The sequence below is a fragment of the Bombus affinis genome, chromosome 17 (genome assembly GCF_024516045.1).
Source record: "Bombus affinis isolate iyBomAffi1 chromosome 17, iyBomAffi1.2, whole genome shotgun sequence".
NCBI classification, from domain to species: domain Eukaryota; kingdom Metazoa; phylum Arthropoda; class Insecta; order Hymenoptera; family Apidae; genus Bombus; species Bombus affinis.
The window spans coordinates 1,455,094-1,468,134 of record NC_066360.1 but is presented as its reverse complement, the minus strand read 5'-3'; the positions used below and the strand labels follow the sequence as shown (position 1 = coordinate 1,468,134).

The following is a 13,041-nucleotide window of genomic DNA, read 5'->3' as shown; positions in this document are numbered from 1 at the left end:
TAAAGTGATTTTAACTATGTCGTCACAAAAAATTCACAAAAATATGCCTTTTTTTGTACGAATTAACCTTAGCCCCCCTTAAAGCAGTCACCAAGATGTTGGACGGAACGTTTCACAAAATTTATTTCAAATTAAAAATTTTATCAGAGTAACGCATATCCTTGTTTTTATATTTATACAGAAGATGACAAATTAATGTTGATGGCCATATACGTAGACTGGTAGCAGCTTCAGACGAATCTTTAATCGACAAATTTGTCAATAATTTAAATAAAGAATTCAAAATTACGAGTTCGAAAGAAGTAAAGAGTTTTCTTGGACTTGAAATTAATAGATTAAAAGATGGTTAAATATTCATTCATCAGAGCAGGTATATCTAAAGCATATTAGAGAAATTTAATATGAATGAAGCAAACAGTATCGAGACTAATTGGAGCGAAAATAACATAGGCAACAATGATTGTAACGCACCATACAGAGAAGCCGTAGGAAACTTAATGTTTTTACAAATCGTAAGTAGGCCAGACATTAGTTTTGAAATAAATATAGCGTCGAGACATTTAGAGAATCCAAACGAGTATCAGTGGAAATTAGTCAAACGAATTTTGCGCTACATAAAAGGGACCGCAGACATGGGATTCTTATATACAAAAGCAGGCGATCTGGAAACCTTTAGCGATTCTGACTATGCAGGCGACAAAGAAACAAGAAAGTCGACATCAGGCATTGTATGTAAGTATGCGAATGCGGCCATTACATGGCAATGTGACCGAAAACAATGTATATCTCTATCTACAACAGAAGCTGAGTATGTCAGTGCAGCCTCAGGAGCGGAAGAAATTATGTGGCTAAAAAAAAATATTTTTTGAACTTAAAATAGAGATCTTTAAGTATATGCTATGTATAGACAATACTAGTGCCGTAAAATTAATTAAGAGTCCAGAATTCCATCAAAGACGTAAGCATATTGACGTAAGATATTATTTCTTGCGAGATTTATACAATAGAGGCGAAATTAATGAAACATATGTAACAAACGAAGAGCAACTGGCAGATATATGTACAAAGGCGTTGCCATTTGAATATTTAAGACAAAAGTTAGGTTTGAAAAATAAAAAAGATGTTAAGAGGTAATTGTTTATAGAGATATATTGTTTTTAGGGAGGGTGTCGAAGTGGTCACCACTTCTATGAAAACTCTACATCTGGTCTTTTTAGTTTTCTCAAGCGCTGAAGTCATCGACAGCATATAGACAAAAGACTGGCACGAAGGCAGACCATAAACAATAGACAGGCGACGTTGGCTTCGGGGTTTTCAGTTATAAGGTAACACTGCCAGCGTGCGGATCTGGACCAGCTCAAATTGTATTCCTACTTATTATTACACTTCTCTATTAAATATATATTTTCTACCTTACACTTTATCCACGCGTTTTCTCTTTTTATACATCTAATAACCTTAACACAAACAAATCCATTCTTTTGCTATCCAGAAAATTATATTGCCTTATGTATTACCTATGATCATTTTATACTCTCTTTTCCTTCTTTTCTTACTTCTTCCAACTTTCACGCATCTAACGTCTGCAATCTTTTTACATATTTTACAATTTTCTAACAAAGCTAACCAATGTTTTGACAAATTCCTATGCTGAATCAACATTACTATTACCTTTCCTGCTCCTCCCTTTCACACGCCCAAGTTAGCAACGCGTTTATTTTATTTACGCATCTTTATCACACACCTCGTCTTTTCACCACATATTTTTACGCTCTTATTATTACTTGTTTTACGCAAAACGTTTCACATTTCCAAATTATTTTATTTACATATTTACAAAATACTTCTCTGTGCCCTTCCCTCGTTTCACACTTTTTCTCCCCCGCTCGCACGCAACCAACCAGATAATACATTTTCTCGTTATCAACGATTAAACGCTCTTTTTCTTCTTCCTCTTGTTAATCCTCTTGCCGCTCGTTGTTATTCGTCACAGTCCATTTCTTCAGATGCATCGTCCATCCATGCTCGCAGGGCAATTTATACAAAGGAAACCAAACCGATAACCTATAACTAGATATGAGATAATTAGAATTACCGTTCGCGCTGTATTTACCACAATATGCGATCGACGTACCTTTGCGTTAAATTTCCAATTACACAAAATATCTTACACAGCTCCGACCAACGAAAAACTCTGCAACAGTGGAACATGCGCTCGTCAGGCGGTCGAGTCACCGTCATGAACTACGTACAGTTCGGATCGATCACTTCGTCCAATAAACTATTCTAATACTTTCGAATAAATTTAATACACTATATATATAATACTATATAATATATACTATATACATCAGGTGGTAATGATAAAATCTGCAGTCACTTAGTTGCCAACGTAATATTACGTTATATAGTATCACGTTATTTAGAATTACGTTATAATGTATTACGTTATATAGTATTATGTTAGATAGTATTAGATAGGTACAAGAACAAGGACACAGTTATAATAAGTTAACATTTATTACGATACTTACAATCATCACAAGATTTTACGCGCTTGGGAAGCTTATAGGTAGACTCCAACAAGAGTGCAGAGGACTCTGCAAAGTTTCAACGACGTCAATGATTTAGATAGCATCGTTAAAAAAAAGTGAAATTCTTTTCTCCATGTTGTAACACCTTGTATGGCCCGTCGTGAGGTGGTTGAAGGGGACTACAGACAGCGTCGTTACCCAGGAATACATTGGGTGACATTGCGAGTTCGCGGTAAATGAACACGTTTTTCGTACCACGTCGATTGATCAGTTGCGGCTTCATTTCTTCGATCCGCTCTTTAAGTCGGCTAGCGTATTCGGATGTCGCTTGCCGAGCCGTCATTACGAAGAACTCCCCTGGCAATCGTATTCCTGCGCGTAGATCATTTCGGCAGCCGTTGCACTCAGCTCCTCCTTAAGGGCTGTTCGAATACTCTAGAGTACTGTCGGGAATATTTCGAACTAGTTGCTCGTATCGTGGCATTTGATTGCCGCTTTGAACTGACGATGTAAGCGCTCTATCATCCTGTTAGACGCGGGATGATAGGCCGTCGTGCGTAAATGTCTGATACCGGGCAACCGGCATAATTCATGAAATAGTTGCGAGTCGAATTGGCGTCCTTGATCAGTTGTTATTTTCGCTGGTATGCCAAGACGAGCTATTCACGTTGAAAGGAAGGCTGAAGCAACGGTTGACGCTTCCGTATCGGCTACAGGTATTGCTTCGGGCCAATGCGAGAAACAGTCGATACACGATAGGCAATATCCATATCCTTTCTAATATTGCATCACGATAATGTCTACATATATGTGTTCAAATCTACCCGCGGACGCTTCGAATGCTCCGAATGGGGAAGCTACGTGCCTGATGACCTTACATCGCTGGCACTGTATACACTGACGTGCCAGTTTCGGCAACCTTTGTTTATAGACGACCAAACGAAACGCGTCGTCACCAATTTTTGCGTTGCGCGTATCCCAGGAGGGGAAAGTCCGTGGAGCGAATTAAATACGCTACGCCGCAAGGATCCCGGTAAATATGGACGTACGATGTCGCCCGATACGTCGCAATATATTTCTACGTCGTAATCAGGAAAACGTATCCTTTTCATTTGTAACGCATATTTAACGTGTTAATTATCCGGTATGTTGTAATGGCTGTACATGGTGATGAAATACAGAGTATACAAAACTAAATCTGTGTGAATCAATTAAATATCGAATCCTAAAACCTATTTAATAACATATCCGAGGAATGTAATCTCGCGCGCGCCGAATTCGCATTTCGCGGGATTGATTACAACACGGTAGTCGTTTAGGCAATTAAATAACGTTCGTAAGTGTTCGCAATGTTGCTTCTTATCTAACGAAGCAATTAGAAAATTTATAAAGTATATGGTTTAAAACGAAATATAACTAACAGAAAATTTGTTTCTTTAATTTCAACAAAATAACGACAATTCTTATGCGAAATTTATTTATTCTTCTTACAGTCATTCTATTAATTTTAGTTTTTACCAGGTTCATTGCTTATTCTATTTTATCATATATTTTGCGATGATATCTTTCAACATTTCCTAACAGATGTAAAAAATGTATTTCTTAGTAAACTTCTATTTAGTTTGAAGAATTAAGAATTGGAGTCATTCTTCATAGAATATATCTATTTTCAACAACACATGAAAGGAATAAAAATTCGTTTGTTTTTCCCGGAGTCTATTTGTTCTTACATTACCTGTAACCTAAGAGTCTCGATACTCTCAGGAAAAACGACAACATGATTTGAATTGTCTTCTGACTCATGTGCCGCTACACCTGGATTCCGCGAGACTACTTTCCTAACTATAATATTCTACTACTCGGTATTTACCGTCGACCTTATGCATTAAAATAGCCCCCTATCCATCCGAACTAGCGTCAGTAAGTAATTTTATTGGATAATTAGGGTTAAATACCATTAACACCGCCGCGTCAGTCAGGACGGAAATTATCTTTCGCCTTATTTTTTCATGTTTATCCGTCCAAGTTATGTTTTTGTTACCGGAAGTAAGTGCATACAGGGGATTCATTACTTGTGAAAATTTAGGAACGAATTTTCGGAAGTAAGAAGCTAAACCCGTGGACTGCCTAAGCTGTGTGACGGTCGTTTGCACAGGTAAAGAACTCAAGGCTTGTATTTTATCCCGGTTGGGGCTAACTTCTCCGTTGTGAATTACATACCCAAGATAAATTATGTCTTTAGAAAAGAGCATTTAGCTAAATTGAAAGAAAATCCGACGTTTACGAGGGTATTTCATACAATGTACAATCTTTCTACAGTTTGGTATATCGAGTCAGCAATAATTAGAACATCGCCCAAGTAAACAACTACGAATAAAAGAGGTCCGCTAAGCCATTGAGAATGACCCTCTGAAAGACGGATGGTGCATTTTTCAACCCAAACGGCATCGTTGTGTACTCGTATTGTCCGTCGCGGGGGTAAAGAATGCTGTATACTCCGTAGAATTAGAGTAAATGGGGATTTGGTGAAATCCGCTGGCCATGTTCAGGCCAATAAAGTATCTCGCGTTTTGCAAGCTCGCGATTTAATCCGCAATAATAGATAGAGGATACCGATCCGCGACCGCATTTTGATTTAGCTCTTGAAAATCTACACACAATCTATCTGAGCCGTCCTTCTTCTTCACGTGCAACATAGGGCTGGTAGACGGTGAATTACTAGGCCTTATGACTTTTGCTTCAATTAATTCGCTTATTCTCTTTCGCACGGTTCCCCGCTCTTCCTCGCTACGTCTATAAGTACTTCTTTGTACGGTGACATTAGAATCAATTAACCGTATTTCGAACTGGCCTGTATTTATGCGAGTACGTGGGAAACCTGCAATGAATGAACTTGCATTGTTCGAGAAGAGAAATCAATCGGCTTTTACCATTACCAAGTACATCGGTGTCAACTTCATTAATATGGACTTCGTTTGCAGCGTTTTCATTACAGACATTAATTATTTTTGTTTTACAAATAGCGAGGCTATTTTGTGTAATAATTACGTCAAGACCTCAGAATTTCACGACCAATCATGATATCATATTTCAAATAATTATCAGTAAGGATACGAAAAATTATCTCCAATTTAAAACCATTAATACATACTATGGACAAAATTTGAGATGTACATTTAATAAAAGTGTTTCCTATTCCTCGCATTGCTACTATATTAGTCGTTCTTTTGTCAAAAAATTTCGACGCTACAGATCCTTTAATTAGTGAACACTCAGCTCCAGAATCGAAGTAAAATGGGAGCCACTCACACAGATGACTTAATCTGCCAGTTGGAGCTTCCACTACGCAGGAGTCGGCTGGACGTTCGTTATTGGAATCGTAGTTTCTTTTCCGCAATAACGGACAATTAAGTGCGATATGACCCTCCTCGTGATACTTGAAACAAGACACCTTTAACGATGCAGTTGGTCTATTTCCCTCTGGGTTTCGTATATTTTCTTTTTCTCGAATTTGTTCTCTTACAGTACCCCGCTATTTTATGTCCGAGGGTACCACAGTAGAGGCACTTAATCCGGGGGTCAGATCGCTTGTGTCGTTTAGCTTCAGGGCCCGCTGATGAATTATCTGACGAAGGTGCCGATCTCTTCTTCGCGTAAGAGAAAACCCTCATTTCACTTAGGAATTCGTCCTCGGCCTTGATATCACTCGTAAGTGCTATTCGTTCAATGCGCTTATCCTCTGAAGCCAGTCGAGAAAAAACTGAGACGTTGATTATTTCAACAGTAATTAAATTTTGCCACCTCGTCTTCATTCGAGGGAACGGAAACGAATACCGGAAGCTTCCGTGATTTCGTCCTTCAATCGCCGTTCAGTGATCATCTTCATTAGCGCCGAGGTTGCTGTCTCTTTCCCACCAGAACGCGTAATAAAAAGTTCCTGTAATATTGGCCACGTAATATCTTCACCGACCAGTACTTGCGTAAACCAATGCGCTGCAGAACTTTCTACAGCACGACTTAGAGCAGAAAATAACGCGCTGTCTTGTAAAGGGTTTTCCTCCATAATCAGATTGTCAGCTGCGTACCATGTAGCTGGGTCGGTGCCCGCGGTTTCGGAGTTAAAAACTCAATTTTCGCACTAGTGAATTAATTCGCGCGTCATAGTCATATGTTCTTGCATTTTTATAACCGGCACTGATCCCACTTCTGATGTCGAGATCTCATTAGGGTGTGGGGCGCGTAACGAATCTTTATTTGGGTTAGCCATTGTTGTTATGCGATATAGACGATATTTACTGGTACCAACATAATCATTACAGAGTTTGACAAGTAACAGCGGTGATTGAACACTAGGGATACTAATGATAATAGTCTTAGTTTTGATAACGAATCCACGGTCAATGGGGTAGCAATTCCAAAGTCTAAGTCGAACTCAACTTACTTGTCCACAGTACAAGTATTACTCAACTAACTCTTTGTTAAAACGTAGAGTATTCACTGATCGTAAAGACGCTGTGTAACTCGCTGATGAGATCGTACGTGAATGACTTTTCGTCACGATGATGCTACAGAGGAAAACTATGGATCACCGATCACACATTAGAAAGTGTCACCTTCGGTAACCTAATACCTTCTTTGCGAAGCATACCCATGAAATCTTCGATTATGACAATGGCAATCGTAGACAAACTCACCGCCTTACGTCGAATCCGATTCTATCATATCGGTTGAGTCACGCTCGTATCGAAACGACTGGATGATTACGAACAATCCGGTTGTCAGGCAGAGTCCGATTTATTGTTCCTCGAGAAACGTCTGAACGAAGCTTGGTCTAAATACGAAGCCATCCAATGCGTGCTTGAAGATTTAGACGAGGAGGAACACGCGCGCTTCCCTGATATCAAGGGCCAGTATTCCGATATAATAATACAGATAAAACATCTCATGGAGGGCAAGCGATCGCCAATCCCGCCGATATCCGAGGACAGCAGTAACACGTCTAATCATTTTCATACTAGATATATATACTAGATACTACTAGAACGGACATCACTGCTTCTACGCCATTACGACAGTCAACATCTCGGACTGGATCTATAACTACTGATCAGTCAACATCTCTGAACTGGATCTCCACCTACTGATCAGTCAACACCTCTGGACTGGATCTGCGACATTACTACAGTCAACATCTCGGACTGGCTATACGACTACAGTTCAGTCAACATCTCAACACTTGTTCTACAGCGACAGGACAATCAACATATCTACTCGGACTCGATCTCACTTATAGATCAGTCAGCATCTTTGCACTGATTCTTTAACCTGAGAAAAGTCAACGTCTCTATACCGGGTTTTCACTCGTCAATCATTTATCTACTAGACTTACACCTTACGCAACGGTATAATTATCTACTGTATACAGTTGTTGGAAATATATATGTTGGAGATGAAAGGACACCGAAGCCTTCCCTTTGGAACTTTGGGAAAATCCCCTAACATTATAATCCTAGATTCTAATCATAGCCGTAATTATGCAATTGTCGTAATTCAATCCTTTAAACAGACAAGCAGTCCTCGTCCCAACTAGGGGAAAATAGGGGAAATCTATTTCTTTCACGAACGACGCTTCCCACTAGCAACTTTCCTTCGATTGCGGTTAGCATCCTTCTCTAACCACCAACATGGAAATTGACCAATTAACAGCAATGTCAATTTCCCTCACTTTCCGAACGAAGGCTTTTCTTGACGAATCCGATGATCTCGTGTCCTTAGACACACCCCATCATAGTTTTTCTCTGCAGCATCATTGTGACGGAAAGTCATTCTCTTGTGAGGTCTCATTAGCGAGTTACATAGCGTTTTTACGCTCGGTGAATATTCCATGGCTTAACAAAGAGCTATTTTAGTAATACTTGTACAGTAGGCCAGTAGATCGAGTCCGACTTAGACTTTGGAAGAAAGTACATTTGTTATCCCGTTGATCGCGGATTCGTTATCGAACCTAAGACTATTGTTATTAGTGTCTAATCACCGCGATTACCTGTCAATTCTGCAATATCCACACTTGTACGAATTATCACATTTATACTAGTAAATATCTTCTCTATTGCGTAACAACAATGTCTAATCCAAATGAAGATTCGTTACATGCCCCTAAACCTAATCATAATGTGAACCCGACATATATATATTATAACCTGTTAACCGCAGTATTATACCAACTCAACCACTCCTATTATCCTAACAGAAATAAGGGGATCGATCTGTTCGTGACGTCAATTAATCTAATCGCAATGGGAATTTACGACTCCCGTTGACGCGCTTCCTTGCGATCGCGTCTCCCCGCGACTGGTCGATAAAACAAAATAATAGCAAGAGAAATGTAAATATGATATCAATAATACATGTAGCGGTACTCGTCGACAAAAATCATTATGGTTTTTGCCCAGTAAATCCGCTACACAAGAAATCGTGTTTACCCAAACAGCTAATTATAGATCCGACGACCTTAGGCGGTTCCGATCGTTAGTCCAAATCCGTCGTTTTTGTCGTGTTCATAGGCCCTCGAGTCAGCTACCCAAAAAGCCAACAATTGTAAACAAGGTCGAGAGCTGGCGCCCGTTGGGACGTTTCGAGAACATCTTCGAAATTCAAATCCCAACGCCTTTCGTCAACTCCGGCGGATATAAATATAGCGAACAGGGTAGCGACGCGTTCTTAGTTATCGAGAGACACGAGTAGCAGCGATTAAGCGATATTTCTTTGCGCCGATCTATTAGCGACCGCGAACCGAGACAGCAAGTGTATTGTACGAGTAGTGTACGCATTGGGTATATTCTAATAAATTACGTAGTTAGGTATACTCTGGTGTTTGTGAAAATTAATCAACACCTTATCACCTCATACATATAGCACAATTAATGAAATCCAGAAACAGAAATAAAAGATCAGATAGCCTAATAAAAAAGTCTTATTCCATAACAAATTGCAACAAATACATGAAGGGCATAGATCGCGCGGATCAATATATATCCAATTATTCAATTTTTAGGAAGACAAAGAAATGTATTACAGGAGTTGTTATGTTTTTTTTTATCAATAGTACACTTTTCAATTCGTTTAAGCATATATACTGTTAAGTGGAAAGAAGAATACGTAAGCAGAAAGTGATAATTTCCTGGATATCTTCCCCAAAAAGAATGTAGAGTTTGCACAATTAAAAAAGAAAAGAAGTAGAATATGTTTTGTCTGTGAATTTTACAATGTTCCATTACATAGAGGCGATTGTTTTGGACGATATCACATTTTACAAAAAATATTAAACTATTATTTACTTGAAGAAAATCATTATATGGATTATGGAATATTATATAAATATTAATCTGAAAACGATTCTAATAAATCAAATAAATATTAATATAAATATTATAAGTAGTTCCACCAAGTTTGAGTTAACATTTCTATAGGTATGAGAAAAAGCGCGTATATTCCCGCGCGATATCCTAGAGTCTAAACAGAGCTGGCGTCAAAGATGTATCTGCGACTGAGTGAGAGGTAGACAGTACGTAGAATTTTCAACCGCTACTGATCGGTAAAATGATACGATAATACAACAAATGTATGAGGTGAAACCCCGTGTGTGTGTGTGTGTGTGTCTTTTGGTCTCTTCTCTCTCGTTTCTTTTTTCTTTTCTGCTCTCCAGCGTCATATGAAGCGCACAAATGACAAAGTCTTTCCACGGTTCTCTCTATATCTCACCTCTATTCCTCTACCTATATTTTAAATAACCCAGAGCGGTCGAGGCCTATATGGAATCGATAAAGATTGGACTCACGTGAAAGTAAGTATAACAGGACATTTAAACGACAAACAGGAGTTTGTCGTTTGAGTATTGAATCGTGTGTTCACTATCGTTACTACTCGCACTCCGCACATCGTAGTACAAATCGACAAATTTTTACAATTTATTAATTTATCAACCACAGTTGATCATTTTACACCCACAGGAAAATGATAACATACTCGATATTCTAGTTTGTGTTTGAAGATACATAAAAAATATATATTTATACACTTCCTATACTACATATCTCATTGAACATGTGAAAAATCGCTAGTAGAACATAGGTTATGAAAATGCATCTAATTCGTAAATATATTATGAAAATTATGTAAAGAAATATAAATAGAAGATAAATTTGAGGTAACAACATGATAGCACGCGCCATACAAAATATATTCTAGAAAAAATAAATGATTTGTTATATTAAGCATATTAATATTTCATGTTTTACTTCCCTTATAAAATATCTATTATATTTCGATGTACTCAGTTTTTTAATATTTTCATGATAAATTATATTATTCTTCCAGAGCTATGCAATTTGACTCTTTCACTATTTGAAGTTTCCCTCCACGAAACGATTTCCTTCAACGAAAACCATGCCATGCTTTGAAATACAACTTTTCAAAACATTTAATGTAAAAATAGAGAGACCATGATCCATGCTGATATATACGTATTTTCGCATTTGGAGTTAATATCGCAAAAAGTTTCTTCTTGCTTAAATTTAATTTACGATAAGTATCTTCTGTTTGTTCTTCAGTCATAATCACGGAAATAAGTAATCGAAGAGGTAGTGTGCATCGAAATATAATATAATATGCTAAAATATACTAGAACTGCTAAAATATTGAACAAAGGCGGCGGTATAGGCAATCGTCATCGAGAACAGATGACTAGCAACGGTGTCATCGTAAGTAACTTGTTTTTTCTTGTTCCTTATTTTGAGATTTAGCTTCCCTTCCTTACATTCATCAACTCATTGTATTCTCCTTATTTCCCCTTCCTTTTTCACCCACTTAGGGGCTCATTTGTTCACCCGCGAACAGAGTATGTAGCTGATCTTCATCGAACAAACTTGCCCGAACGTCTCGCCACTTTACGGATATTTGCACATAACTTTAATACGCATCTTCATTCGTCACTTACTCATTGAATTGATTTGAGAGACAGCGATTCTAACGTGTTTTCCTTAAAGCATTATCATCTTAGGAGTGTTCCTATTACAGTATATATGTTTCGTAACGGTAATAAATACACCGAGTTCGATGGACTTTCTTCATACGAAGCAAATTTCTGATGCCTAGATTTACTACTATAAACCAATGCTTCATTTGATTAAGTAATTTCAGAAAACAGTCTGAGTTTGATTTAGTAGGACCGTCACTTTAAAGATATCTTCTAGATACGCGGGACAGCGTATTCTGTATATTTAGTATAGTTTAAAATGATATCTTGTAGGATTCTCAAATCCGAGTCGAAATTTTATTCATGAGCAGTTGCAGTTTTCGTACAGGCATGTATGTATGTTTTCAATTAAAGCCTTTTTGTCTATGTGGCATCAGAGTTTTCTTTGCACATTGTCTATTGACAGTCTCGAGTGCAGTGAGATCATATTTGAAGCTCTCGAAAGATTACTGAATAAAATTATTGCCAAACAGATCGAGATAAAAGAATCGTTGGATACTCCTCTTATTAAATTATCAGAGTTAAAAATTGTTTACTTTCTATTTTTGCTATTTATATTACTTTTAAAATAGTATTGACATTGACAATAAAATTCGCTTCTTCGCTTGTTCTCATTTCACCATCTTCCACTTCCGAGCAGATTATAACTACATTTCTCGATGGTTCTACCGCCATTTGTCCACTTTATTACTGGTCATCTTCACTTTTTCCGCGTACGAAAGCTGTTTTGGCTCGGCCTCCGTTGTTTTTTTAACGACCGTTTCAAGCCACTTGCTGGCTTGCGGTTTTCTTATTCTTAGCTTCACCAGCGCTTTGTTCTAGCCTTCCGGGTAAGTAACGGTTGTAAAGCAACAGCTCCTCCACAAGTCCTCTCATATCCTTAAAGTAACATATTATCATTACGGTTTGCTCTCTGTTAACTTTGTTTCTCAGGGCCCTCTTTTCTATATCGTTAGCTTGTTCCCTTATGTCGGGTATTGGCCACGTTTCGTCTTTAGTATTCTCCTTTTCTTCGTCAGCTCGCTTCTTGACTTCTGGGCTGTTTTGCTATTCTGGTGGAGCGCTTACACTCGGATTTTTGGGGGTTGACTCCTCTGCTCCTTTTTCAGGCTTTTGCATTTTCTGCAAGGATTGCAGAACCATTCTTGCCTTCGTGGCGTCTGCTCACGTGACGACATCTGAATTACTTTCGCGGCGTGCTGTTTGTACACACAGACAGTGTACGGAGGGACGCGAACGCGCCCTGTCTGAATGCATCTATCTCGGGTCAACGCATGCTGTCAAGTAGTTTAATCTTTGGTAACGGGTGCTTTCCGAGGATAGATTTCCTATACAGTACCCGGGTCCCTTAGGACTATAGGGGTTGGGGTTACGCCCAACCAGCGCACAAGGCACCCAGTACCTTGCTACCTGGATTAGCTAAGCCTGGCAGGGGCTGTCGCTCGTCTCAGGTCGAACGGGGCACATTCTATA

At 38.5% G+C, this 13,041-nt stretch overlaps 1 protein-coding gene across 1 annotated transcript; it reads left to right on the top strand.

The window, feature by feature from the left end:
* The first annotated feature begins 401 nt into the window (after window positions 1-401).
* On the top strand, window positions 402-869 carry LOC126926343 (uncharacterized). Its single transcript, XM_050742647.1, has one exon. It carries the CDS (start codon window positions 402-404, stop codon window positions 867-869), a length of 468 nt encoding a protein of 155 aa, XP_050598604.1.
* The last annotated feature ends 12,172 nt before the right edge of the window (window positions 870-13,041 follow it).